This window comes from Suillus subalutaceus, assembly GCF_016647625.1.
Source record: "Suillus subalutaceus strain FC151 chromosome Unknown DFJ58scaffold_102, whole genome shotgun sequence".
NCBI classification, from domain to species: domain Eukaryota; kingdom Fungi; phylum Basidiomycota; class Agaricomycetes; order Boletales; family Suillaceae; genus Suillus; species Suillus subalutaceus.
The window spans coordinates 66,347-92,883 of NW_024540351.1; the positions used below are offsets into that span (position 1 = coordinate 66,347).

Here is a 26,537-nt window from a genome sequence, read left to right on the forward strand (position 1 = left end):
TTTTCATTTCAGTTGATGTCAATAGAAGTGCCTGGAGGGGTTGCTCACGAGAGGTCCTATCCAGGGGGATTCAATCCTCACAGGACAGCTTCAGGGCGACGTATCCAGGAGATATCCCTCAATACCGGTATATAAGTGGCCCTATCTTTTTCTCGCTTCAATGTTTCCTACGTAAAACAATCAGTGTATCGCTCACGCAAGAACGAGAGAGGCGGGCTGGTAGTTGAGATAGTAGATGTTTGCTTTGGGGTCCAGAGGGCTGCGCAAGTGTTGGTTTAAGTTGCCTATTAAGGTGCGTATTCGCTATCCTCGTGTTCTCTCCACAGCTTCACAATACTGCGCAGACGAAGCGCCACGTGCATCTCCCTATCTTTATCCGGCCCTTCAAATGGTCCCGTACGTCTCCGCTTTCAACACATTTTCTACCAGCGTGTCTATCGCACCCCTACTCGGAACACGGTGTTGCACGCTTCTCTGTATCACACAGAAAACTTCGATTGGTGGTCCAACGGTGAGCAGCCACATTTTATGCAGTCACGCACTGCGCTATCCTGCAAAGTTCAAGCATACACGAGTTGTGGATTGTCATTCTTTTGCAGAGTCTGCTGCCGATACGTTGACAAACATATCTATTGTCCTACCAGCTCTTATACATACGATGTCCATAGACATGTATGAAGCATTTTTGGGTCTTGACAATGTCAGGGCGATGTATGCAGGAATCGCTCACTCCTGCGTGTTATGACATTCCAGGAGTGATCTGGCTCTATTCTTTCCTCGCCTCAGCTTTTGTGGGACGTGTACCGTATCACGGCAGACAAGCTCTACTGCAGAGGTGCCTCGCTCGGATGTCGTTGGGTTTGTCTTTCAGGATTGGGTAAGTTTTATCGCTCTATCACACAACGAGGAATGTCTTCGGACAAGTAATATATGCAGACAGCGTGTCTTATCTCTGCTTGCCCCATGCTTAACCAATACTTGTCAATACCAGATGGCTCTTTTTCTTCCCCCAAAAGAAGGCGTTGGCTACGCCATGATGCATAATCGCTAACCGTTTTTAAGAAAATACAACTTTCGGCGAACTAGTGGGGATGCGCCATACCCAGCCAATTTGAAACTCCACCCATGATTTGTGTTGTAGTGCGTGGGGTCGAATGAGTGTCCAGAGAAAATATCGACTGGCACTACGTTACCACAAACATTTGACAAAAGGTTTGTATGGAGAGATATGCATGAATTAACTGAACTTGGGTTCATCACCAGTTCGTGCATCCCCACCTCTCGTGCATCGTTCAAAAGACTGTCAGAACCCATAGCTACTCACGTGCACTTGAATAAATACTACGACGAAAGACATTCCCCAGACCCATATGTCCTTTACAAGGGTCCACTGCACAACACCACATAACCTAAATCAATACCAAGGCAAAGGCGGGACTGAACAAAAGCGAACTCACCTGCTGCTTCCTGCAGGGCACTAGACAGCCTTTAAGTAGTTCCATCGAGTATCTCCCGTGCTATACACCATTGCCAGTCGATATATACACCCGCTCCTGGAAAGCGATTGAGGTCATGCCAGTTGCTGCGTCGGAATCGGCCACGAGCTTAGCGTGATATTCTCGAACCCCAAGGATCAGGCGTGGTCCTAGCACAAACATCTGCACGACCGCTGAAATCTGAATCAAGCCATAATAAATCTGAGTTTCCAGGGAATTTTGGTCCTACAGAAATGATGAATCGTGGTCGCATGCAGAGGTCAGTGAAAGATTGACATACCGCTAAGAGTGTTGGAGACAGGTTAATAATGAGGTGGAAGCAAGAAACAGCTACAAAGCTGACATGTCCGATCCTTCAGTGGTAATGGGGACCATATTCACAGCATAAACTCACCTCAGAAAGTAAAGCACGTGAGTTTGAATCAACACCGTGAAACAGTCCTCGATAATCCCTCGTGCCGAATGTCGTCGCCGTTCACGGAGGTGTTTGACAGCAATCCATATTGCGAGAGATAGTGCGAGGACCTCCCACACGGTGCCGAGTATCCAACTAATGGGACTCAGAAGTGGGATATCTCCCAGGTAGCTAATCGAACACTGATAGGTGCCGGAAAGAATGAATTCCTCTGGTATTCATCAATGTGATGCATATCTTGTGATCCAAAATTGAGCGTACCTCCTGAAGTATACATCGTTGCCATTATGGCGACCACTACATTGAAAATTTTCTCAGCCAGGGCGGTGACAATGAGAAATATCAGGATCTTTCTGGATCCTTGATACATGGCATGTAACCGAGTGATGATGATGACTTGCGCCATATTTCAGTCAAGTCAATATCACTGAGGTCTCGCAAGTGTCAAGCGTACCCCACAACATTGCAAATACCAAAACAGTCGTCCAATTCCATACGACGAACGAAATCCAGCCTGAGGAATCCAGTAATTGATCAGCCTTGGGTAGCACACACTCCAAACAGACTCACATCTGTGGCAGTCATTAATAAACCAAGAAGTTAGTAAAGGACCGCACCCACTCCTACAGGGCACCACAATTAATTGGAGGGGGATAGCAAGCATTTGTGCAGAAAACTGACTGTATCTGTTAGCGAGACGGTCGGAACACTGCCTGTATGCCGTTCGTCAGAAGAAGTGAATGTACTAAGGAGACATACTCAGCATGTCCAGGCTGATTATGAGAGATAAACGATTAGCACAACACTGATTGTTTAGACTTCTGAACATACGCAGTAAATAAGATTCCAAGGTAGCGCACCTAGGACACTTTCAAGTCAGCACAACATGACAATGGTGACAGGTAAGCTACACACGCTGAGATACAGAATTGTCATCAGGGACCAGCGTTGTCTCTGGAATTGAGTATACTTTCATGCGTGTTCCTCTGACGTAAGACTCCACTCACCCAGATCAGTTCGACCTATAAAACCTTTCTTAGCGAAATGGCTGCTCCGGTCATCGCGTCAACATACCTCTTGTCCGAATGTAAGTGCTGAAGATACTTGTAGGATATCAGCAGTTCTTCAATATTATCATGCTCACCCCAGTCATACGCAACTCCAACAAGAGCGGCAACTGCGAAACCAGAGTCAAGGTTAAGTTGAGACGTCAGCTTCAACATCTGGCTGCTCTCCACGAACCAAAAAAATAGCTGCGGAAGCGATATGCATTGATGACCGGCCACGCAGTGGAATCATTTGATATTATGGTCATATTGGGGATGAGAGGCGAACTTGGTGGACGTGTGGCGATGACGTTCGTGCTAGATGATACACCACCAACGTAGATGTTGGTCGTAAAGGAGTTGCGCGGGCTGATACCTGAGCACCGTAAGAGATAGAAGAATTTCAACATGCATGCGTATCTTCTTACGCACGGCTATCGGACTTTCGTATCATAAGGATGCCAGAAATGGTGAGTGCTGAATCATCAATTTGCAACATGGTATTAGTGTGGTGCATCAGTTTGCACAGCCAGAGACATCCTACTTGAGAATTCGTGATTGATATCTGGTGAAGATACAACGCCATCCCTAGATTAAAAACAGCGCTGAGAGGACATGTAAAAGAAGACTCGGCGTGCTGTTATAACCACATGAATCCTGACTTGTTCTTCAAACTGATGTAAAACCTGATCTACGAGCCTCAGCAGCGTCCATATCCCAGGACTCTGAATTGTGATAACTCACCCACCCGCATAGTTCCAAAGAAGCTTGGCATCTCCATAGGGATGCTCAATGCTAAAATATCCTTGTCGTTTGCTGTTCAAACATAGGTCTGGTCGGTGGCACACTCCAGCCGCTTGACCGGAACACTGCGTTATCAACCTTAATTGAGTCAACGACCAAACGTTCAACGTTCAACGTGGAACTACCGTTAACATGCCTCGCGCACAGCGACAGAAACATGATTATAGGACATCCTTACTTTACATTCCATCTTAGCCAGTACACTGGCTGTATACAAGTATTCAGAACACAATCTTGAGCAGGTCTTCTCCCCAGATCATCTCCATGCGCTACGCCCATTAATGACTGTCATTGGTGGACGGAGATGCACAGCACAGAAATAGCACAATACGAGCCCAACATACGGGGTTCTTGATGCGTTTCGCCTTGTCGCCAGCTCGTTCCGGCCGCCGAGCAGTATACAGCGCCCGTAGAGAAAACTTGAGACACCAGCCATTGAGAACCACACACACCCCCCAAAAAAAACGTACCTTCTTGTCATCTAGTGCAGAAACTTCGACAACGGGGGGACTGCCACGAGAGGAAGTACTGGGCCTTGGGCGTTGCTGAAGTTCAATTGGTTCATCAACGTTGGGTCGGGAACGGCGGAAGAGTAAGGGAAGGCGAGTGAGAAGCACACGTGGATTTGATCCCCAGGAGGGTGCAAAAGCACCACGGCGGCGATGTAGATTGGGATCGGGCTGAAGACGTTGGGTAGTAGAGAATCGAGAAAATATAAATAAGAAACAAGAACTACAGGAAAATTGAGATGGGGTCATGCACAGGACCACGGTCTTGCACGTCATCAAAAAAGCCTAGCAGGCGATGGGGAGCTGGACGTTGTGTAGCATTAGCCTAGAATGTGAATGTCACAATTAAGGTCAATGTCATAAAAAGTACAACGTACACCTGATAACGACTTGTACAAGTGGGATATAAGCGTGTTTCATTCTTGAAAAGCCATGAGAGGATACATACCTTCTTTTTAAGTTCAGATTTTTGTGCCTAACAGCCATTGGGAATGAGATGGCGAGTGGGAGTCAAGTTGACACTCACATCAGGTATGGATAGGAGGTCTTCTAGGCCAGTTGTTCTGAGGATGGCTTGAATGTCCCACACGTACGCGTTTTGATCATCACAAGCTGTGAATAGCAGCTTTCCATTGGTGGAAAAGGCCGCACACTCGACGTGGTTTTCGTGTTGGAGAGGTAGTCCGATTTGGAGGTTTGTGTCCAAATTCCAGAGACGTGCTGTACAATCCCACGATGTACTCGCAAGGAGGCGGTCGTTTCGGTGACCGTCAAGAAAGGCAATCTGGTGCCATGTGGCAGTGTCGAATATCCTAATCGAGCCATTCCTCAACCCGGCGATAAGCTTCTTTTCATCCGATGTCCAGGTTAAGCTCCAAACTGGCACTTTGAACTTGTCTCTGATTGTTGAGAGTAGCTCGCCCCTCTCTGCATCCCAGATTTTGATTCCATCTTCATTGTATCCTCCTGTCGCGATCTTTGTTGTCTTTAGCGAGTAACTCACCACGTACACTTGCTGGTGTCCTGTCTTGATTGGATTCAAACCCTGGACGTGTTCTCCGCTCTCGACATGCCATACTCTTACTGTCCCGTCCCAGGATCCACTCACCACTCGCTCGCCATTTGGACTCCAGCATACCGACTTCACGAACTCGGAGTGCCCTTTCCATTTGACGACAACCTCCTCCGTCTCGACATCCCACAACGTCACTGTCCCATCCTGGCTTCCGCTGGCAACGGTCTTGCCATCTGGAGACAATGCCATCGTCCTTACTCCTGCCTCATCCCCTTCATCTCGCCACTCGTCACCTATCTGCGTACCGCTTTCTAGGTCCCATATTCGAAGTGAACCGTCGAAAGAACATGTGATGATGCGCTGTCCACCTGGCAGGTGCGCAACGCCTTCTACTCGCCCGGTATGGCCTCGCATCGTCTTTCGTGGCGTTACTGCTGACGTCTTTTTTATCATAGCAATAGGAGAAGACATGGTGGACGTTCGGGGATCTCGATCAAGGAAATTGATCCTGACGGCTTCGGGACGGGTGTGTGTTCGCTGTTAGATCTGTACGAGGATACAAGATACCAGTAAGCAAGTAGGCTTTAAGCTTTCTTTACGTCGACCTTTCTTGGGAAAGAGTGTTACTCACGGCTCAGACAACTTCGACGAGCACCACTGATGATCGAGTGCAGATTGATAGTCGATATAGCTGATGTTTGTTTGGAAATCAAGAAGGTGACCAAATGATCGTTCAAGTTGTCTACTAAGGCGCGTATTCCGTCCGTTATCTTCGTCTCTACAGGTTCACGGCACCTGCTGTGCAGATGAAACGCCCAGGTACGATACTGCAGCGACGTGCATCTTCCACCATCATTTCCCATGCCGACATTTGACAGAGTGCCATGCTTTATTCCTGTGTTCCGCAGCCCGTCTAATTTGAACTGGATTTGGAGGACTGTGAGGCATGTTCCCGATTGGTGGTTAGTAGTCATCTTTTCATTTCGAAGTCGATGAGCTCTCCAAGAGTACTACGACGTATGTAGAATAAGTTGTCGACTGACTCCTCTCTGCCCTCGAGGTGAATAAAACGTATTATTTGTGCGAGATACATGAAAGGGGGATCTTGAATCACAATTATTAAGAATGGGAGACACGGTAGGAAGACGGCTGGCCCAATGCTTTATATCCTGAGCATAGTAGTGGGTACGTAGCATCAGCCTGGAATATCAGTGTTATTATCATTAACGAGGTTGACAACCGCGTCACGTACTTCCAAAAACGACTTGTCTTCAATGTCCTGCGCAACTTTTGGTGCCTAATTAGCCTAAGAGCAAATGATATCAGGATTGTCAGTGAGACCATGAGTGACATGTCAACACCCACTTCAGGTATGGACAGGAGGTATTCTAAGCCAGCTGCTTTGAGGATGGCTTGAATGTCCCACACGTACGCGTTCTTATCAACACAACCCGTGGATAGCAGCTTTCCATCAGCAGAAAAATGCTGCACATTTGACGTCACTTCTGTGTTGGAGGGAATAGACTAGCCTGAGGTGGTTTGTGTCGAGATTCCAGAGGCGTGCTGTGCCATCCGATGATGTACTCACAAAGAGTCGGCCATTGCGAGATACAATGATGGCATTGACAAGGTGCCTGTGTGTATGATGCATGTCACCATACCGATCAATGGGCTGCCATGTAGCAGTGTTGAATATCTGAATTGAGCCATTCCCAAACCCAGAGATAAGTTTCTCTTCATCTGATGTCCAGGCCAAGCTCCAAACTGTCACTGGGTGTCGCATATCAACTGTGCAGAGCAGCTTGCCAGTCTTTGCGTCCCAGATTTTGATTCCACTGTATGCGTCTCCTCCCGTCGCGATCTTTGTTCCTTTAGGCGAGTAGCTCACCACGAGCACCGACCCGTGCCCCGTTTCTATTGGATTTAGACCCGGAACGGATTTGCCGCGGCCGCTCTTGACATCCCATACTCTGGCTGTCCCGTCCCAGCCTCCGCTCACAACTTGCTCACCATCTGGACTCCAGCACACTGATCTCACAGCTCGAGTGTGTTCCTTCCATTTGGCAATGACCTTCCCCTTCTCAATGTCCCACAAGCTTACTGTCCCGTCCCTGCTTCCGCTTGCAACGGTCAGGCCGTTTGGAGACAATGCTATGCTCAGTATTACCGCTCCCCCATCTCGCCAATCTTCGCCTATCTGTGCACCACTCTCCAAGTCCCATAATCGAAGTGAACCATCTGTTGAACATGTGATGATGCGCTGCCCGCAGAACAGGTGCACAACACCTCTCACTCGGTCGGTATGGCCACGCATCGCCTTGTTGGGCTTTATTTCTTCAGAAGACATGGCGGACGTTCGGGGATCTCAATCAAGAAAATTGCAGACTATGTTTGCGAGAGCGGTTCGGCTGGGTCTTCTTTGAATCAGAGCAAGTTTCAGGGGCGTAGGTTGCTGGTGAGTTCGACTGCCCTATCTGCTTTGTGATCTCAACCCTTGTCGACAGACGAGCATGAGGCATCACTCACGATATAACTTGTTTCAAGCAAATCGATCCTGCCAACGGCTTCGGGATGGGTGTGCGTTCGCTGTTGGATCTGTACAAGGATACAAGATACTAGTCAACGAGTAGGCTATACTTTCATTACCTCGACTCTTCCTGCGAAAGATTGTCACTCACAGATGAGCACCGCTGATGATTGGGAGGCGCGATTGATAGTTGAAATAGGAAAAGATTGGAAATCAAGAAGTTGTCCAAATGATCGTTCAAGTTGTCTATTGAGGTGCATGTTGCATCCGTTATCTTCGTCTTTATAGGTTCACAGTACTTGCTGTACAAATAAAACACCCACGCAGTGACGACACTGCTGCGATGTACATCTTCCACCATCACATTTCCATGGCAACATTTGGACAGGTCGCCGTAAGTACTTTGTTCTCGTGTTCTGTAGTCTGTCTGATTTGAACTGAATTTGGAGGACGGTAAGACTACTACCTGTCTTGTGTTCCTGATTGGTGGTTAGTAGTCATCTTTCATTTGGAAGTCAATGAGCCCTCCGACAGTAACTTACTACTAAGTATGTAGAATAAGTTGTCGGCTGACTCCTCTCTGTCCTCGGGGTGAATGAAACACATTACTTGTGCGAGGTGATGTGGAATCTCCGAAGGGGGATCTTGAATAACAACTCTTAAGATTGGGGGAACACAATAGGAACATGGCTGGCTGAATGCTTTATATCCTGAGCATAGTAGTGGGTAGAACTCGGGAGTTCTGATCAATTTATTAAAAAATCATGGTCAACGAAGGGTGCAGACAGTAATAAGCATAAATTACATAAACACTGACAACAAACAAGCTACATCTAAAATACGGCTTCTTGTTCTTGTTAATCTAGCTACTAACTGAGCTACATAAAAGACAGAAGAGACGAAGATAGGCGTTCACTTCGGATTAGTATGATACAGGATATATGTATATACACGGAGCGATTCCGAGCTTCAAAGAAAGATGGCGAGGCGTAGCTCGACAGGAGCCCAACACAAACTAAAGCAATATAGACAGACTCTACCGATATCATGACATTTCCTCATCGTCCGTGTCCGATATAATTTCCTTGCTTTTTACTGGCGAGAGAGAATGAGCAAAAGCTCGAGAAATTTAGATGTCTCACGTACTATTGCTTTTTGCGTGGTCCTCCAACAGCGTCCTGGTCGTCATCATCTCTGACGACTCGTTTTTTTCGGGACACGCTAATTCAAGGAGCTCAGTATTTGCAATCAAGCCAAATCAAAATGCCATACCTTCTTTGCTGGTTTGCTATCGACCTCATCATCGCTGAAGAGCTGCTCGTTGTCGACATCCTGATCAATAGCTTTTTTGAGTTTGCCTCCGCTTCTCTCTTCTTCTTAGGTTCAGCCCCTTCATCTCCACTCTCCCCTTCAACTTTGACCTTCTTAGCGGCCCCTCTTGGATTTCCGTTCACGCTCTTCCTCGCTCTCCATCTGAACCTCCCTCGTCCATTCCTGAGCTTGTTCCCTCGCCTTACGACGCTCTTCTGCAAGCTTTTCCGCTTGCCGGCGGTGTTCCTCGATTTTTTCTTGCTGCGAACGTAGGTCAGAGATAGAACGTGAACGAAGCCGAACGCGGCCTACCTCAATAGCCTCCAACTTATCCCTCTCCATTTGTCTCCTCAGTCTAGCAGCCACGAGTTTCGCTTGTGCTTCAGCTTCGAACTCCTTTTGTGTCGCTAGATGCTCGTCTCCCCTTCTTAGCATACTTTCACCGTATTTCCTACGTTGGTCTGCGATATCACGGCTGTAAGGTACAACGGAGGCAGAGTCTGCGGCAAGAGAAGCGAATAATCTAACGAAGCGCATTTAATTGAGCCACGACACTGTCAATTAAATGATCTCACCGTTGCGCATGGCCGGCCTGCAATATTGCCCACTCCAGATCTTTTCAGGGTACGCTTCGACGGGCTGAGACCGAAGAGCAGCTCTGCAGATTTTTGTTGAACCATGGCGATATTGTACAATATGGCCTTGTCGCTTGGTTGTAAGTGGAGGGCCTATCAAAAATTAGTTCCAATGAAAGTGAAATAGAAATATCATCATACCTTTTGTGCATATTTAAGCGCTTGTACTCATAGCAACAAATGACTGATCCTTGCTAGCCTTTGCGTACCACGTTCGACACAGACAAAGGAGCACAGAAACATTGTGGCCACTGTAAAATCGTACAGATGCTGTCTCATACTAGAGTGCGTACATGTCAGTCCAACTGTAAAACAGTGAGACAGACCATGGAAGACTCACACTTTCAATAGCCCGATCAAATTCGTCTCGAGCATAATAGCAATGCCCCATATTCAGGTACACGCTGCCGTCGTTGAGGGATTCCCTTATCTTGGCAAAAATGTCGAGGGCGTCTCTTGCGTTCCTCATTCGCTTTTGTGGATCGTCTCCACCAGAAGTAGATGGACCACCTCCAAAGGACCCGAGTGCATCTTCCGCGGTCACAATGGCCAATCCTTGAGCAGCAAAAGCACAGAGCGGGTCTAAGAGCAACGCTTTATCGTAGAACTCGGCAGAGCGCTGGAAACCACGTCTTCGCTCTTCTAATCCCTTCGGACTCGGGTCTCGACTTTCCCGGCTTTGGTGATATTGGATCCAGCCAGCGGCGCATAATGAATAAACGTCATGCTTATCGTGGTCCTTGAGCGTAGCAAAGACGAAATCTTTGGCAGGCTTCGGGAGATTACTTTGGATGAGGAAGTAGGTGTAGAACGCGCGGAGATTGAGGTTGTTGTTTTGCGACGCCATGGCTTGTTTTAAGAGATCGTGCGCTTCATTTGACTGATTGAGATCAGCTAGCATCTGCGCTTGTCGAACCTTGGCTAAAAGACAATCAGACAGAGGCGTGAGTGCTTTTACCTGCACTCACCATCGACGTACTCAGGATGTCTGGCTAAGAGCTTGTCGTATGCTTCCTTCGCCATTGCAACGTCGCCACCGTCCTCGTACACCCGTGCGAGGTTGTATAACATCGATGTTGACATCCCCTCTCCAACATCCGGGCCCAAGCTTGCTGCTTTTGTAAGTGAGTCTTCGTACAAGGCCCGTGACTCTGCTAGGTTGCCTTCCATATGCTGAAGGGCACCCATATTATTGAGCAGCCGCGGGTCGATCTGTTCGTTCGCCTCGCTAAGCCTCAGTGCCTCCTTAAGGGCCCGTGTTGTCCGGTCCAGATTCTCTTCTTGCCAAAGCCGTGCAATTTCAACATGCATATCCAAATCGTCGTTGATATAACTGGCTGTGTGTTGCGGGACGTGACCATTGGCTGTACGTGAGTCGTCTTGCTCGAGAGCTTTGATAGCGCGATCGAATAGTTCCCTGGCTTTAGCTTTTTCTTGAGCAAAGTCTGAGCTCGAAACTCCTGGACGAGGGTGTGCGCGGAGGGAAGCGAGCATGACCATTGCTTCAACGGAACGCTGAGGATTTGGAGGTTGCAGAAGAAGATCGAGGGTGTGGATCGCTGCAGCTATCTCGTCTGAAACTGAAATGAGATACTTTTTCTACTTCTCTGTCCAAGTCAGCTTACCGTTCTGGATCTGCATTTGTGCCATGCCGATGGCGCCTAAAACGTGTTTTGGTTGGCCATCTGTGGCTGTCGTGTAATACTTGGTGGCTTCTTTGAGAGAGCCCTCTGCATGTAGCACTCGAGCAGCTCTGAGGTTTCCCTCTGTTAGCAACGTAAGGGTATCTGCGAACTGAATGGTGCGCTCCGCAAGCTTCAAAGCCTAATGACGTGATATGAAGTGCGTTCGCGAAGGGAGACGAAGAATCACGTACTCGTTTATAGCTATTCTTCCTGAGGAAGAGTTCGCAAAGTGCATTGGCGGCGGCAGCACTCTTTTGGTTGGCATTGAAAGCCTTCTCTATGAATTTTGTACCGGCAAGGAAGGCTTGCGCACGTTCTTTCTCGCTCAGATTTTCGGTCTTACTAGCGTTGATGGACTCGAGTCCGAGCAAAAGCTGCGCCGGCCAATCTGTTGGATTCTATGGAATTTGTTGAGCTGTGTGATGCTACCCCACACTTGGAGCCAGAACTTACAACTTCTAAACTTCGTTGCCATGCCGCTTTCGCTTTCGATTTATAGTCCATTGCCCATAGACAGAGTCCGATACCAATGCGTGGGTCAGGGATGCAGCGCGGGTTGAGTTGGAGAATTTGTTGGAATAGTTTGAGCGCTTGAGGATAACTCCGTCGAGCATAGAGAATTCGAGCCTGATACCAAGATGTCACCAACTGCCTAGGATCATAAGGCAATAAACCTACTTTTCCGAGGAGTGCCACAACATTAGTGGGTTTCTCAGCCAGTACACCCTCAAAGGAACGCATGGCATCATCCATAGACCTCGTCGCGAGTTGTTGTATCCCTGTAAAATGTGGTAAGCTACTCAAAGACTAGATGAAACGAGCGCAATACCTCGAGTCAAGAATGCTAAAGTTCCGCCCCACACCCTCACCACCTTCTGCAGCAGCCCTCTCACCAGTGTTGAGATACTGGGCAGCTTGCTGGTAATATTCTTCCTTTGGGCGCACATTCGTCAGTTTATCCTCGCCTATGACATGTTCAGTGGCGCCTAAGGCGGAAATTGACGGAGCTCACGAGCTTCTGAAAGTACCAACTTGGGTGCCTTTTGAGCATGAGCTATCTGGATATTCGCAAGAAGTGCGTATATTGGAGGAGATGAAGCCGTCGTTCCGTTTGCATGTAATGCTGTAGATACGTTCGGGTAAGTTACACAACCAACTTGAACTCGGAGACGCACATTCAATAGCCGAATGAGCTATTCTTTCGGCGGCTGCTAGGTAGCCCCTTCGCCAGTACTCGCCAGCCAACTTTGTCCACACAGAGACTCTGCACTGGCCCTCCTTCAAAAGGTCCAATACATCTTCCGGGTTCGGATCGAGGTTGTCAAGATCGATGGTGATAACTTCTTGTCCCCCAAGCTCGATGTCGATTGACCTTCCGCTGCCTACATATACCACGTCTTCCATCCTTGTAAAGTTGTTTTAGTTACAGTCGAAGAATGAAACGAGTGACGCTGCTGCCGCAGCTTGAGTAGTGGAGAGCAAGTTAATGACGGACCAAAACTCGACGGGTAAAACATCCGAGGCACTGTGGATGTAGTGGTCACGTGCTACGTGGTTATCAAAATCAAATTGTTTAGGTCTAAAGCTTGACTCGGAAGTGACGACGATGCCCCCTCGATCCCGCAACTTGTGCCATGTCTGTAACGAAACCGAATCAAAATATACATGCGCAAAATGCAGAGCAACCGTCTAGTGCGTTAACCCCGTGTCATCGCGCTTCAAAGCGTTTGCTGATATCAATGTTCAGCTGTTCTGTTGGATGCTATAAACGCCACAAAGGTATAACAAAAACACACCCGAGATAGATCTCATCCAAAAATCACCCCACAGAATCTTGCGGCTCTACTGAAACTTCAGCTGTGACTCGCGAAAGTAATTCCCCTCCTTCCATTCTAGACCCCTTGCTCAAACAGAGGATTAGCAGTACCACCTTCATCCGCAGAAGAGACTCTCGATGATCCAAAGCCACTACGCCCTCTCACTTCTCTCAATTGGCCATACGTACCCGAAGAATCGGCATATCCCGACCCCTTGAAACGTGATGACCCACGGCCAATACAACTTCACCAATACGAAGCCATCGGTATGTCCATTCATCGACTTTTCCTTCCTGCGTTCAACCTTATCTCCGTTTGTTAGCTACTTCCGCTGCTGTGCGTCACGCCCTGGAGTCGAATCCTCGTCTGCCAGAGCTCCTCACTTCCATAGACAAGCTCAGAGGTGCAGATAGAGAGGATGCCTTACATCGCGCCCTTGGAGTTGACACTAGGCAGCTCAAGAACGACTTATTGGGACCTCAAGAGTTGGACGAAGACACCAAGATGCTGAGGCAACTCGCAGAAGCCGTGGAAGCTGCTGTACGAGGAGGGAAAGAAGGAGTGCTGGGTCTCGATTGGGACGAATGACCAACATAATCAAACGGTGGAATATGCCAGAGTATAAATGCATGCACAAGGAAGAAAACCCGCCAAGTCTATCAAACCCATCCCTTGCATTCACTTGACTCCCAAGAACAACAGTCCCCTCTTCGCCTTCTCAACTTCCTCCTCGAGTTCCCGCCCATCACTAGCTGTCCACCAATCTGCCTTGTCAATGTCTTCGGCCTTCTTCCCGCTCCTAATAGCAGACTCAAATGCCGATTTCCTGGCATTTAGGCTGGCCATCCGTCGGGGATCTGAGTGGCCGGTGAAGATAATCAATGCAGTTCGTGCAGGGAGAGATGTGTAGAGGGTGACCAGCTGGTTGTTAAGGGTTGCTTGGGCGTTGGCGAGAACGATGGGCGATGGTTCTGCTGGGGTGACAACCGGGGTCTCTGCAGCAGTCGCCTTTGGTGTTAGCCCTACGAATCGTAAGTATGTATAATGGGGTGAGCAGTTGTACGGTACTCACAACCCAGTGCATCTGCAACACCGGTAAACCGTCCAAATGCGAACTCGTGTGCTGGAATAGCTTGCAACAGCCCATTCAGTACTTCCTCATCGCTGGTACACGGCACATTCGAGCTGGCTTTTGATCCATGCATCACACCAGGGTTACCATGGTCCACCACCACGCTCCGTACAGACCCTGGTCCTCCCCTCCCGCTTGCCCTCCCCATACGTTCATATATGCTCTCAAAATCAGTCTTATACTCCCCATAGCTTGGACCATATCTCAGCTTCGCCCGCAGGAGGTCAATGCATGCCCGAGCATCTTCCTCGGGATCGTGTCCGCTATCACCCCGCGTCTGGATTTCGCGATTCAGCCATTTTTTGGTGAGCCACGCAAGTCCCGGTTTCAACGGCCGGCCACGTGGGTGATGGTATATGACCGCGGTATCGATACACCTCGGGTGGCAGATCCGGAGGGCGCGGAGGTCAGATTCAAGGGAGTGTCCGACGAGGATGGATATCGGTCCATCTTTTGGTGCGAGGATGGGCATAATCTGTGCTTGAACTTCAGCCACAGTTGTCGTAGCCGATGCGAGCAAAGATTCTGTGATACCTGACCATCTGAGATAACGCATTTCAGAATCTGGATCTGATCATGAGATGTTAGGTTCCACTTACTTGGTCATGTAGTCGGTGACTGGCTTGGGAGGCTTGACGAGTTTGTCGTAAACGACTATTCCGCTCTCGTAATCGATCATGCAAACCCTGGTAAGTTCTTTGCCGTCCTCTGTCAAGCACTAGGGTGTGGTTTGAATTAGCGACCCTGCACCCAGCTGTGTGACCACGCACCATTTCACAGTCGATAGCATATATTTTTGATTCCAGCTTATCTGCTGGGAGTAACAACAGTGATTCTTCCGATACTTCTGGAGTCTCGATCCAACCGGGACCCTTTTCGAATACATCAGCCATGTACGAAGGAACCGGATATTCGTTCTCTATCATCTCTTTCAACGTAAGCATGTACAATGCCGGCGTACTATCGAAGGCACGTTGTGCTACACGAGGTCATCGTCAGCCTCGGCAATAATGTCATATATAACACACATACTAGCCCGTTGTGCTTGTCTCTTGGCTTTCTCTTGTGGTGTGACCTGGCATTGGAAGAACTCGCTAAGAACGGAATACATCCGAGTTTGATCGCCCGGAGCACGAGTTGGGCATGCATGGCTGTAAGTAGATGCGATGAATGGAATGGGAGTGTGCGATTCTGCAGGGAGAGGGATTGAGAGTGGAACATTTGGGTTGGCGGTGGCTGAGGTCGGCAGAGGAGGAAGAGCCAAAGTCGAAGGAAGAATTCCAGGTATGAGGAGCGCTACGACTTTTTCGATCGATCGGGGATGCTGCAGATGACGGTCAAAACAATGATCCAGAGATGAAACCTGAAGACATACCTCGACCTTGACCCAGTTAGGCGGAGGTGCATCTGCGACTATGTGCAATATCAAATCTCGAACATCCTAACGACAACGCAACGTCAATCCGCCCCAAACTCCTAAAGACAAAGAACTCACGTTTATATGAACAGCATCTTTTCTCTTTACAATCTCACCGTTCACATACATGAATCTGGGCATCAGTGCCTAAAACATATATCTCATTCAAAAAAAAGCTGTGGACGACAAAGGAAGGCACTAATAAGACACACATCGTGTTTGGCTTCAACCTTCTTGTTCTTTTTGGCCTTGCGTTTTTCCACGCGGGTCCATTCCCCATCACCAGTGCTATGATCCTCGCGTGCTGTGTTCGCGTGATGGACTACCTGGTTAGGCGCTACCTTAGCTTTTTTATGATTGGATGATTTTGGAGGAGACGATACGGAGTCTTGGGATCTTTTCATTGTGGATTAGTACTTAGTGTCTGTGCGGACAGGGTTTCATGAGCCAGGGAATTGGATGTGATGAATGGGTTTGACAATCGTCCAGCACGCGTTTGATGCACGCAGCAAAGGACCTTCCATATTGGATAAATGGAGGGTCGCGTATCTTTATTTGGTTATTATTACCATGACCCCTAATTTGTGTCGTGGGGTCCGAACATATAACTACCAGTAGGATCTATTAGTAGGACCGTGAATACAAAGACTGCGCAGTCACGGTAGAGTGCAGGTATCGGCCGAGAAAGTTCGAAAGCAACAAGAACATGCGAGTGCACGGGCGAGAGATGGTACAAACGGAGAAGTGAGATGCCAAGCAATGTAATCGCCGGGAAATTTGCGGCGTGCGTTCGACCTGCAATCTGACATGCATATGCATGTGTCGCTGATTCATCGCAAGATGAAAGGAACGTTGAGAGGACTCACGAAACGTTGGTAGAATGCGGATATAGCGTCATAGCAATAAAGGCTAAGATGACATAGAAGAAACCAAAATAATGATCACGCGGCCCCCATGTTATTCTGGATCACAACGTTAACACGCACGCGCGAGAGATACTGCGCACTGATAAACAGGACAAACAGAGGAGTCGAGTCGGGGTTGGCAATGAATTGGGGAAATGTTTTCCTTGGGATGTGATGGAACGGGAACTCATTGAAGTGAAATTTATGACAAGATCCAGCGACGGGAATGAAAGGACTCACGAAACGTTGATAGAATGAAGGATGCGGACACGTGCAGGCTGACCTTGATCGATAGAAAAAGCAGAATAGTATATCAGTGCTTACACCAGGAGCCGGTGAGCGGGTTTGTATACCTAGTACGTCCTAGAGCGTATGTCACGGTTGCCTGCAGCCGGGTTTTTGGGCTGTGTACCATGAGTTGTCGCGCGATCATGACATATCATTGTGCCATCTGACACGTTGCTTTGTATAGCGTATTGTAACCGCGTAGAGTTAAAATTAAAGTCCAAGGCCTCCAGCAGTTCCGCTGTCATTAAATCTGCAGCATGACTGACCTTTTGACGAGCTTTAAGTTGATCACGAGTTCAAGCAAGCCCCCCGTGGAAAAGAAACCCGGGTAGAAATCGCTGCTTACTTAACGAAGACCACCGTTGTCTACACCGTCCGTCCGGACTATTACATAATAAACTATTATTTTTGGCGGCAGTGTGGCAGTGCCACAGTGAGCTTCCACCCGTGAGAAAGTCAGAAGCACCCCAAATAAGGGGGTTTCTCGGGGAACTGTCCCCCAGGATAACCCCAGATGGGTGGGAACAAAGTTGTCATAACCTTAAGCGTGTGTAATGCCAAGATATTATCGGAACTTTGCACAGCCCTACACCGCGCGCACTGGTAGAACAAGTTTTCTGTTTCCTTGTAAAAGCGACTCACGCAAGCTAGTCTTGTGTTTAAATACTACTCTCTCTTTTATTCTGTCTCATATCACGTTCCGCGATGATTTCCCTACTATTTGTGGCTGTCGCACTCCTTCCATTCACTCTCGCTGCTCCCCAGCCAGATGCAGGTGTTATTCATGTCCCAATCGTCAGACGTAGTCAAGCAAACAGAGTCGCAAACTTGCCGAAAGCCGTGAAAGCACTGCGGGCAAAATATGGTTATCAGCCAACAAATGCCCCAAATTCGAAGCGAGCAAACACTGCTACAATTCCGATCACTGATGAGGTTTGTAATTCAGACTTCTATTTAGTTTGCGTATAATAATTTTATTAGCTAAACGACTCCAGTTACTCAGGTGTTGTGAGCATTGGGACTCCGTAAGTTACAATGTTGAAACACCATTCACAAATGCTCATCGTCTTCAAGGGCACAGGATTTCAATCTTATTCTCGACACCGGTTCTTCCGACCTTTGGGTTGCAACATCCTCATGTAGCTCTTGCGCGTCAACTGAGTTTACTACCACAAAATCCTCGACGTACCAGTCATCAGGCTCTTCCCTGCAAATTACTTATGGCTCAGGATCGGTCAAAGGGACTCCCTCCCAAGACACTGTCAGCTTCGGTGGCTTCACCATCACCCAGCAAGAACTCCGTACGTCTATCCCGAGTCGAGTTAGATCTAGACTTATTTTTTGTCGCAGTGGCTGCTTCTTCACTTACATCCGGCTTGCTCGATAGTGTCCTCTCAGGTATCATGGGTCTCGGGTTCAACACTATTTCTGCCCTCAATGCCACCCCATTTTGGCAAGCCCTCTATAATGCCAACCAGCTCTCAGAACCCTTGTTCTCTTTCTACCTTGAACGCTATATCAACCAAGCCGCTATGGACACTGCCCCGGGCGGCACCCTCACTCTCGGTGGAACAAACTCGAGTTTGTACCAGGGCTCTATCGAGTACATGAGCCTAGCTGGTTCGCCATCGTATTGGCTGCTCGATGTTAACAGTTAGCTCCTTTACTCTGTTATATCATCAGCCTACTGATCGGTCATAAATGTGCAGCGCTCTCTGTGCAAAGCAAAACAGTCAGTGTCGGATCCAGTACTCTTGCTGCCATCGACACAGGCACTACCCTCATCGCCGCACCCAACACCGTTGCCGCAGATGTTTGGGCCCAAGTTACAGGCTCCATGGCGCTTACGGGAGAATACGAAGGCCTATACGCATTCCGTCAGTATGATTTGTACATTGCAGGACACGCAAGAGACTCATCTATTTATAGCTTGTACCACTGATGTCACAGTCACCATATCTTTTGGCGGTTCCGCCTGGACGATCAACCCTGCCGACATGAACATCGGCCCTGTAGACAGTTCCGTCTCGGGTTCTACGACTGAGATGTGTGCTGGTGGTATCTTTGACATCGGCAACAGCGTTGGCAGTGGTTCTAACGTCCCCACCTGGATCGTCGGTGACACGTTCCTCAAGAACGTGTACTCCGTCTTCCGTGCGAACCCCGCTGCCGTCGGTTTTGCACAGCTTACCAATGGCGCGAGCCCTTCAACGAGCGGTACTTCCTCGCAAGTGTCTTCGACAGCTACCTCATCAAGCAACCCCCTCCTCGGCTCTGCATCTACTAATACGAATATTGCTGTCACACTCACCCTCCTTGCATCTGTGACAGCCTGCTTCACCCTCTTACTCTAAAGAAAGAGATTATATATACCACACAGTATTACCCACGCCTATTATTGTGATACCATACAGAGTCTGCTTACCCAACTCGGATACTCGTGCACATTCGTATACTTACTTACTTAGGGTCTGACGTCGCTCGTTGTTTGGATATTTAACGCTACACTTTCACGTCCGTTCTTTTCTTTAGGTTTTCTTCAGGTAAGCTGTAGTTATCATGGTTGATTCTTGCGGTATAGATACTTACTGGGTGGGTTGTATGTATTGTATGACATTTGCAGTCGCTGGACATCGACGGTCAAGGGATTTTATCCGCTTCTACCAGCTCAGGGTTCATGATAAGAAACTTACACGTATCGCGGATGTGGAGGTATTTGATTCGTCTAGCGTTAACTCAGCGCAACTTGCTCGTACATGTGCACTCGGTGATTATTCCTCACGATCAACGGATTTTGAGGCCTTGCATACACGTGTTGCATTGGATTTGCAATCGCTGGTTACCGGTTATTCCTCACGCGCACGATCAACGGATGAAGAGATTCGTCTCTAGCAACTCACTGGCAGCACCCGAGTCGATAGGTGAGGCCATGTATCGATATTGAAATGGATTTGTCGTCGCGGAGTGTTCCTCTCAATGGGGTGTTGAGATAATTTCTGCTATTTGTCTCCAGTAGTTTGATTGATCAGTATCAGAAGGGCAGTTCATTCATTCTTCTATAAATAAAGCTTGGAGGTTCGAATTCTACCCCAGTCCTACACGATGACAGCGGACTGATCATGTTTGTATGTATGTACATAAGATTAATTAAAGCGGACAACTTCCGCGCAGCGTGCCTGGAAAGGCACCTATGCTCTCACTGAGTCAGGCGGGACATCTCTTACGCTTTTACAGTTGGTTCAAGCTGGCATCATCAATGAACCATCCAGGGACCAGGCTGCAAATGTGATCGTGCGTAGAGCTCCGGCGGCACGGCGTCTGTACCATCAGCCATCATGATCGTCCGACACTCTGGAGCAGAGGGACCTTCCCGAAGTTCTTGTTATCTTGAAAATTTAAGCCATCCGGTAATTCACGACTTCAATCTACCACGAATGAGCGACATGTGCGTTATGATCCGTTTGTATGGTTTTGATAGCAGGATGTATGTAATTCCTATGAAATACCATGCGTGGAGATATAGCTTTTCGTAATTTACTTGCGCACTCAGCGCAAGAAGTCGAGGACTCCTGACGAAATTTAAATTCCCGAGGCAATAGGAAGCGAGCACCCCTGAGATTCAGAGTAATCGGTGACCGACAAACGCATATGTAGATGCCTATCAATGAAAATATAATGCCACGACGTTGCAAATGCGGCAATACCTCCCGCGAAGAGGGATTGGAAATGTCCCCACAATATTAATAGTCATTGCATGCTGGCAAAAGATCCACAATACAAAAGAATTCGAAGCTGAATTCCTCTCATTATATTTCCGAGCTAGATCAAAACAGCCTAACAAGCACGGCGCACGAGATGGGAAACGTACGGCACCGAACGTCTTGAGGTGTAGAATTGCCACTGTGAGAGCAGTGGTTATGTCAGGGTAAATGCTGAGCAGGGATTTCAATGGGGCAAAACCCGGGGTCGAATGAGGATCGCAATCTTATCTATTGCTGGTTGGGAGAGAACGACTACTATAGGTTCCTCAGGGTATGGCTGTATTCGTGACGGCGATTTAGTCCCCGATCAATGTCACCGGAACCGAACGTATCGAGGAGGATGGAAGCACTAGTACATGGTGCGAGGTGGTATTTAGTGTGTGCACGGCACCGAGCGATACAGGCACTACCCGTCGTGCGAGCTTGATAGCAGCGGTGATACGGTTGTGATTGCGGTACTGGACCAACTGACCTTAGGACGAAGGTACGCGATGTGCGCTAGAACGTAGTGCGGACAGAAGCACAGAGGAACGAATACAGTGTGCCGATATGCGGCCCCAGACTTGTGCTGGCGAGGATAACCTAAACGCTAAAGAAATGGGGATATTGAGTTTGCACCGAGGGATTGAATGTGATATCAATGACGTACGGAATATAGACGGGTCCTCGGGGAGATAAGACACCTGCGCCTGTGCACTCGAAGCTCAGTTTATAAAGAAGATGCGGCCAGGTTGAGGATTTGAGATGAAATTTTCGAGGCAGTGTATACCCTGATCCTTACTGGGAACGATGGGGGACATATATTTTCTCATCAACGGGTAAAAGGCAGGTCAGACAGGACGAGTCTGTATAATCTTAAAATATAGAGCGCTCTCAGGCTGACTTGCCAGTGCAAGCTAATGCCGTGAAATTCAACATCTTGCATTGGCAGATATGGTAGTGCAACATGGCTACGGTCAGTCCCGACCATAAATTATGCTCGATCAAAGAGCTGTGTAAGGCCATGCAATGAACAACGGAGCCTCGAAATCTGTTGACGTCATCAGGGAAGAGGATAAGCCCGGTAAAAAAGTTACCCGCGATCATAACTTGCTTATAACAACGTCGGTTATGAAGGGTTAGATTATCATGATATGGCAGAAGGCAAACGACATACTGGGGCGTCGTAGCTTATGCGAACGCGAGGATGGCAGGTTATGCGGGGGTGAAGGTACACCATCAAACCTTAGCTTGAGCGCCTGGCGCAACTCCAAACTTGGTGTAAGTTGATTCAATATCATCTTGCACTGGACTGAGGCGCACCTTATTAACAGGTGTCCCAACTTGAACCGTTAATTATTTGTAAGGCCAGTACATGATGGTTGATGTATCACGGACAGTGTAGTAAACTATGCTCGCGGAGTGAACAATTCATCATGATCGAGGAAGAGCGCTGGTGCAAGCTACCGATCAACAGGCATCTGATGCGAAGTACGCAAGATCAAGTTGAACATAAGGCATGTCTGATGTTAATGGTATGAGGTCTGCCTTCTTTGGGAGCGCAGGGAGGAGAATCTCCAGCAGACGAATGACACGCAGACAAATTGGCACAGCTTCTGGCAACATGACATCTCCTGGCTTAGCCTTGACAGTTAGCTTGAATTCAAGAGTCCACGGGACAAACAAAAACGTTCCAAGGCGCTGCATCTTGTCTTCCGGACCGGGAAGATGAAAGGACCGACGAACACGATAATAACGAAATGACCTGAGAGATCTAGTGGAGAAGGAGATACTGGGGTGTCGTAAGATGGATTGTCTGCACAGATGTTTTAGCGCCACCCAGTCCGACGTGAAGGGAGAGTTGAAGAATCAATATTGCAGGGCTGGTTGCCTGAAATGTCCCAAAAACGTAGGTCGTTACCCATTCCGCGGACTATGACCAGAAACAACGTGGCGAATATGGTCGACCCTGCTTCATTCCGTCGGGTGACGAAGAACCAATCTGCCTTGGCGGATTTTGGTAGCCAGAAGTCAGATAATAGTTTCGCGCGACTCGTCACGCTTGTTTGCGAGAGGAGGTGAAATTTAGTGAAGATACTACCACATTGTTTTGTGCTTACCTAGTACCTACTGATTAATACGGTCGGATTTTATTCCAGACCGTACTGTCTGAATGCCGGGTGACATTGACCTTGTGAGCCAAAACACAGCATATTAATATTGGTGTGGATCTTTACCAAGTCTGATAGATTTATAGGAGGTCCTGAACCTCTAAGATGACGGACACGGGATAAGAAGACCGTTGTGAGATTTGACCAGCAGACGATCCTAATAGAAACAAACAGCCACCAAAGACCGCCCAAGCATATGGATCATCGACTTTTGTCGGGATCGTAAAACCTCGGAAGTTTCCTGGATCTCCGGCGGAACTAACCAGTCAAAGGTTGTCCGACATCACGCGGCTCTGCTATCTGATCAACCAGACAAGCCACGGCTGCAGGAACTATTTGAGCACACACAGTTCATGCGTTCCCAGTAAATTATTTCTGACTAGTTCTCGTCACCGCCCCCTACTAGCTCTTCCTTGTTCACTTCATGCCTGGAGTACTCATACTCCCTCTCTTTCTTCATCTTTAGCGTCTCCTGAGGTCACATCCCGACGGCTCCTTGGTATGTCAGTCTTCTTCACGCCTGTACTCCGCAGCTCGTTGATGCGGTTTCACCCATTAGATCCACTCTCATTCGTGTATATTTAGTATCCGTTCCCATAATGGCCAGTAATCAGTCCACCACGCCCCCGCCAACTCTGCAGAGGGGGAAAGCATGCTTGCGTTGCAGGTATTTTCTCTACTCCATCATTCACTAAAATTCGTTAACCATGCTCAAACGCGCCTTGTCCAGAAAAAGGAAGATGGTGAGTCATCGTCCTATGAGGGAATGCCAGTCACTAATGAAATCATCAGAGATGCGACGGAAGCAAACCAGCCTGTCAACAATGTGTTCGTGCAAAACAGCATGACGCCTGTCAGTACGACGATGGAAAGGGAAAAACGAGAACCCAACTTCTCCGTGAACATATTGAGCGTTTAGAACAGCGTATACGAGAGCTCGAGGATCCTGAGTACACCTCACCATCCGTTACTCTACACGATCCGCATCGTCATGGCCGCTCAGAAAGCTCGTCGTCTTCCCTTACCGGTTCTCCGGCAAGTACAGGCTTCTCGCTTTCAGTGTCTTCCTTCTCTCCTTCCGGTGTGTTGATCCGTTGTGATTATCTCGCATTAAATCTCAAATATTTTACAGCAAATAATTCCCCTCAAAGCTCCTGGATACAGGGCATCCCCTCACCTTCGCCCACGCCATTTACGGATATCTATCATGAGGAACCACAGCCCACAATAGAGCTCGCTCAGACTCTCGTAGACGTCTTTTTTTCACATTGTCGTCAGTCCCTCCTTGGTCTACACATGGGTCGACTACGAGAATCGTTCACTCGACCTGTCATGGAGCAACATCACCCTGTCCTCACTAATGCCATCTTTTTGTGGGCATGCTTTATCTCCAGGCCTGGCCCTCTTAGCACGCACGAGTCTCATTACTTGAGTCGAGCTCTCGACTCCCTCAGCGATGCCCTCCAATATCAAAACAGGTTGCTTGATGTCATCCAAGCATCCTGTCTTCTATCTGTGTACTTCCTATCAAACGGAAGGGCACTGGAAGGCAGTTACCATGCCAACGCTGCTGCATCACTGGCTATCCAATGCGGTCTTCACGGAACGATAATTAATCGATCATCATCATTTGAGACCACAGCCTCCATTTCACCCTTCAAACTTGACCCCCCGAAAGACGCTATCGAGCAGGGCGAGCGCATATTGACGTTTTGGCAGGTATTTGTCCTGGATCGGTGTTGGTCGGTGGTACTTCACAAACCAGTGACCATTCCACATGGGTCAGATGGATACGCGTCCATCATAATGCCGTGGCCGCAAGATATGGAAGAATATGTAGCAGTACGTTACGTTATCAGTGGGTAGATCATAGACTGACTAGCCCTTCCCAGGGTCAAATCGATGATCTGCACAGCTTCCATACTGTTCGGAGCTTCTTTGACCATCAGGTCACAAACGTCCGCGGAGGGTTTTCCCCACTGGCCCTCCGTGTCAAAGCATCTGCTCTGTTCGAACGTGCGCACCACCTCGCGTCAACCTGGGACCAACGTAGGCCCATTTCCTCCAGACTAGTACCACTTTCTGATCAACATGCAGCTTTAGCCATGTCGAACACATTTACCGACGACTTTCAAACTTTAGAACACACAATCGCCCGTTTTATCCCAACCCTTATTCCAGTGCATCAACTTGACGCCACGGTGCCTGATGAGAAACACGCCTACATTGCAACGCACACACTAGCTCACGCTGCGATGATAAATCTGTATTATCCATTCGGCGCTGACGACCCTATCTCGTATGACAAATGCCTTCGGGCCGCGCGGTGTCTTGTGTCCATCATCAAACACATTGCTGACGCAGATTACGAGTTCCTCGATCCCATCATCGGCGTGAGTATCTTTTAGGATGCGTTACAGAATGAATGATTGATGATAATCTTTTTTCTTGACGCAGCCCTGTTGGACGTGCGCTATGGACACATTGATTCGAGAACTCAATGTTATCGAGTCTTCATGGCCGCTCGTCAGCAGCTCGGATGTCCGTAGTGAAATCGGGACTATGCTTTACGCCATGAACAACCTGAGCTCACGCTTCCCCCTGCTGGGATATTCAGTGGCCAAGGTACAAAAGCGACTGTCAGGGCTGTAGCCCACTTAGCGACGGCGAAATTCTTGGTAACAGCAGTCCATGTGCACACCTTGGAAGAAAAAAAACCTTAATTCCCGGCCTAACGGACTCTTGGCTCTCATGACTTGGACACGCTAGTATATTGACGCTTTCCCCGCCTAGCCTTGTTTCTTCACTTTTGACCTTACGGACAGCGCTTTTTGCATTCTTATGTTACTGTTACGCTCACGTTCGTTACGAACCCTCATGGACTCCTAGTACTCTTCGGACGTTGTGATCTAGCCTGGACTTTATAATATTCTCCACGGACAGCAGCGCGGACACTAGACCTTACGGACTTGAAACACGCATTACCCCCACGAAGCTGGACATTCCTCATTCTCATTCCCGATCACGCCGAATCGTAATTGTTAATCTAGTGATATATTTGTATGTCGTGTCATATCTCTTTTTTTTGCTTTCGTTTTGTGTTTTGATAGACCCTTGTTGAATAGTCATCTCTGTTTTGAAAGTCTTCTTTGCGTACTATTAGTGTTGAGCACTACCAGTAGTTGTCGCACCGTGTCTGGCTCTTGTTTGTTGTACGGTTATGTAGTATATCGAAGAAGAAGAAAATGGTGGACGTCTTTAAATTTGTTGCTGGCTTGGTATGCTTGGCAGTTCGGACTCCGGGTTAGTGTAGTCGACCAGATCCAGCGAGTGTTTTGAGTTCATGTTCGTGTGGACAATGCTATGATGCATGACGGGCCTCAGGAGTGCTTTCGAGAGAAAAAGGTGGACGATCGTTATTGGTGGGCTAGTTGTGCTGTGGCGGTCAATGCATTTGACCAGATGCAGCGAGAGTTTGAGTGTCCGTGTGGATGCACATAATCAAATATTATGCATGATGGGCGTCGGCTGCGCAACTGCTCTAAAAGCTCACGAGGCCGCAGTTCGAAGGAAATGGAAATGGAAGCAGGATACGGACTACCAGGCACATGAAAGATACACAAA

The 26,537-nt window shown here is 48.2% G+C and overlaps 6 protein-coding genes across 6 annotated transcripts; 3 read left to right on the forward strand and 3 right to left on the reverse strand.

The window, feature by feature from the left end:
* Positions 1-1,517: 1,517 nt before the first annotated feature.
* On the reverse strand, positions 1,518-5,756 carry DFJ58DRAFT_731251 (WD40-repeat-containing domain protein; the record flags this gene model as incomplete). The annotated part of the gene is made up of 19 exons (XM_041386015.1): positions 1,518-1,721; positions 1,777-1,834; positions 1,891-2,122; positions 2,173-2,307; positions 2,366-2,425; positions 2,671-2,684; positions 2,743-2,771; positions 2,827-2,865; positions 2,919-2,933; positions 2,986-3,014; positions 3,056-3,088; positions 3,154-3,333; positions 3,390-3,399; positions 4,106-4,180; positions 4,232-4,441; positions 4,524-4,595; positions 4,648-4,659; positions 4,719-4,745; positions 4,797-5,756. 19 exons carry the CDS (start codon positions 5,754-5,756, stop codon positions 1,518-1,520), a joined length of 2,394 nt encoding a protein of 797 aa, XP_041240695.1.
* A 2,822-nt stretch (positions 5,757-8,578) lies between these two features.
* Positions 8,579-12,948, reverse strand: DFJ58DRAFT_802867 (uncharacterized protein). The gene is given in 18 exon segments (XM_041390947.1): positions 8,579-8,905; positions 8,958-8,990; positions 9,085-9,188; positions 9,267-9,384; positions 9,436-9,646; positions 9,699-9,738; positions 9,770-9,851; positions 9,937-10,038; positions 10,099-10,679; positions 10,727-11,332; positions 11,384-11,582; positions 11,635-11,841; positions 11,897-12,070; positions 12,122-12,222; positions 12,273-12,287; positions 12,307-12,408; positions 12,456-12,566; positions 12,619-12,948. 17 exon segments carry the CDS (start codon positions 12,845-12,847, stop codon positions 8,958-8,960), a joined length of 3,015 nt encoding a protein of 1,004 aa, XP_041240696.1. The 5' UTR covers positions 12,848-12,948; the 3' UTR covers positions 8,579-8,905.
* Positions 12,949-13,042: 94 nt separating this feature from the next.
* DFJ58DRAFT_29099 (uncharacterized protein) lies at positions 13,043-13,884 on the forward strand. The gene is made up of 5 exons (XM_041379696.1): positions 13,043-13,135; positions 13,191-13,222; positions 13,274-13,315; positions 13,365-13,526; positions 13,583-13,884. Exons 1-5 carry the CDS (start codon positions 13,050-13,052, stop codon positions 13,846-13,848), a joined length of 588 nt encoding a protein of 195 aa, XP_041240697.1. The 5' UTR covers positions 13,043-13,049; the 3' UTR covers positions 13,849-13,884.
* A 54-nt stretch (positions 13,885-13,938) lies between these two features.
* On the reverse strand, positions 13,939-15,938 carry DFJ58DRAFT_664831 (uncharacterized protein; the record flags this gene model as incomplete). Its single annotated transcript, XM_041382466.1, has 7 exons — positions 13,939-14,282; positions 14,333-14,934; positions 14,992-15,110; positions 15,163-15,371; positions 15,419-15,716; positions 15,768-15,833; positions 15,888-15,938. The coding sequence occupies 7 exons, from the start codon at positions 15,936-15,938 to the stop codon at positions 13,939-13,941; spliced, it is 1,689 nt and encodes a 562-aa protein (XP_041240698.1).
* A 1,645-nt stretch (positions 15,939-17,583) lies between these two features.
* Positions 17,584-19,706, forward strand: DFJ58DRAFT_706521 (aspartic peptidase domain-containing protein). Its single transcript, XM_041383732.1, has 6 exons — positions 17,584-17,935; positions 17,984-18,027; positions 18,077-18,303; positions 18,353-18,655; positions 18,712-18,879; positions 18,932-19,706. The coding sequence occupies exons 1-6, from the start codon at positions 17,708-17,710 to the stop codon at positions 19,354-19,356; spliced, it is 1,395 nt and encodes a 464-aa protein (XP_041240699.1). The 5' UTR covers positions 17,584-17,707; the 3' UTR covers positions 19,357-19,706.
* Positions 19,707-23,153: 3,447 nt separating this feature from the next.
* Positions 23,154-25,868, forward strand: DFJ58DRAFT_29242 (uncharacterized protein). The gene is made up of 8 exons (XM_041379705.1): positions 23,154-23,412; positions 23,473-23,580; positions 23,644-23,656; positions 23,706-23,994; positions 24,046-24,755; positions 24,806-24,962; positions 25,011-25,306; positions 25,371-25,868. Exons 2-8 carry the CDS (start codon positions 23,513-23,515, stop codon positions 25,563-25,565), a joined length of 1,728 nt encoding a protein of 575 aa, XP_041240700.1. The 5' UTR covers positions 23,154-23,412; positions 23,473-23,512; the 3' UTR covers positions 25,566-25,868.
* Positions 25,869-26,537: the final 669 nt, after the last annotated feature.

Coding starts and splice junctions, on each gene's coding strand:
- DFJ58DRAFT_802867 (XM_041390947.1), bottom strand. CDS start 12,847: ATGGAAGACGTGGTATATGTAGGCAGCGGAAGGTCAATCGACATCGAG. Junction 11,333..11,383: donor ACAAATGCAGATCCAGAACG/GTAAGCTGACTT, acceptor TTTCAGTTTCAG/ACGAGATAGCTGCAGCGATC. Junction 10,680..10,726: donor ACATCCTGAGTACGTCGATG/GTGAGTGCAGGT, acceptor ATTGTCTTTTAG/CCAAGGTTCGACAAGCGCAG.
- DFJ58DRAFT_29242 (XM_041379705.1), top strand. CDS start 23,513: ATGGCCAGTAATCAGTCCACCACGCCCCCGCCAACTCTGCAGAGGGGG. Junction 24,963..25,010: donor CGCGTCAACCTGGGACCAAC/GTAGGCCCATTT, acceptor ATCAACATGCAG/CTTTAGCCATGTCGAACACA. Junction 25,307..25,370: donor TCCTCGATCCCATCATCGGC/GTGAGTATCTTT, acceptor TTCTTGACGCAG/CCCTGTTGGACGTGCGCTAT.
- DFJ58DRAFT_706521 (XM_041383732.1), top strand. CDS start 17,708: ATGATTTCCCTACTATTTGTGGCTGTCGCACTCCTTCCATTCACTCTC. Junction 18,028..18,076: donor GTTGTGAGCATTGGGACTCC/GTAAGTTACAAT, acceptor ATCGTCTTCAAG/GGCACAGGATTTCAATCTTA. Junction 18,656..18,711: donor TTGGCTGCTCGATGTTAACA/GTTAGCTCCTTT, acceptor ATAAATGTGCAG/CGCTCTCTGTGCAAAGCAAA.
- DFJ58DRAFT_29099 (XM_041379696.1), top strand. CDS start 13,050: ATGCCCCCTCGATCCCGCAACTTGTGCCATGTCTGTAACGAAACCGAA. Junction 13,136..13,190: donor AAATGCAGAGCAACCGTCTA/GTGCGTTAACCC, acceptor ATCAATGTTCAG/CTGTTCTGTTGGATGCTATA. Junction 13,223..13,273: donor ATGCTATAAACGCCACAAAG/GTATAACAAAAA, acceptor ATCACCCCACAG/AATCTTGCGGCTCTACTGAA.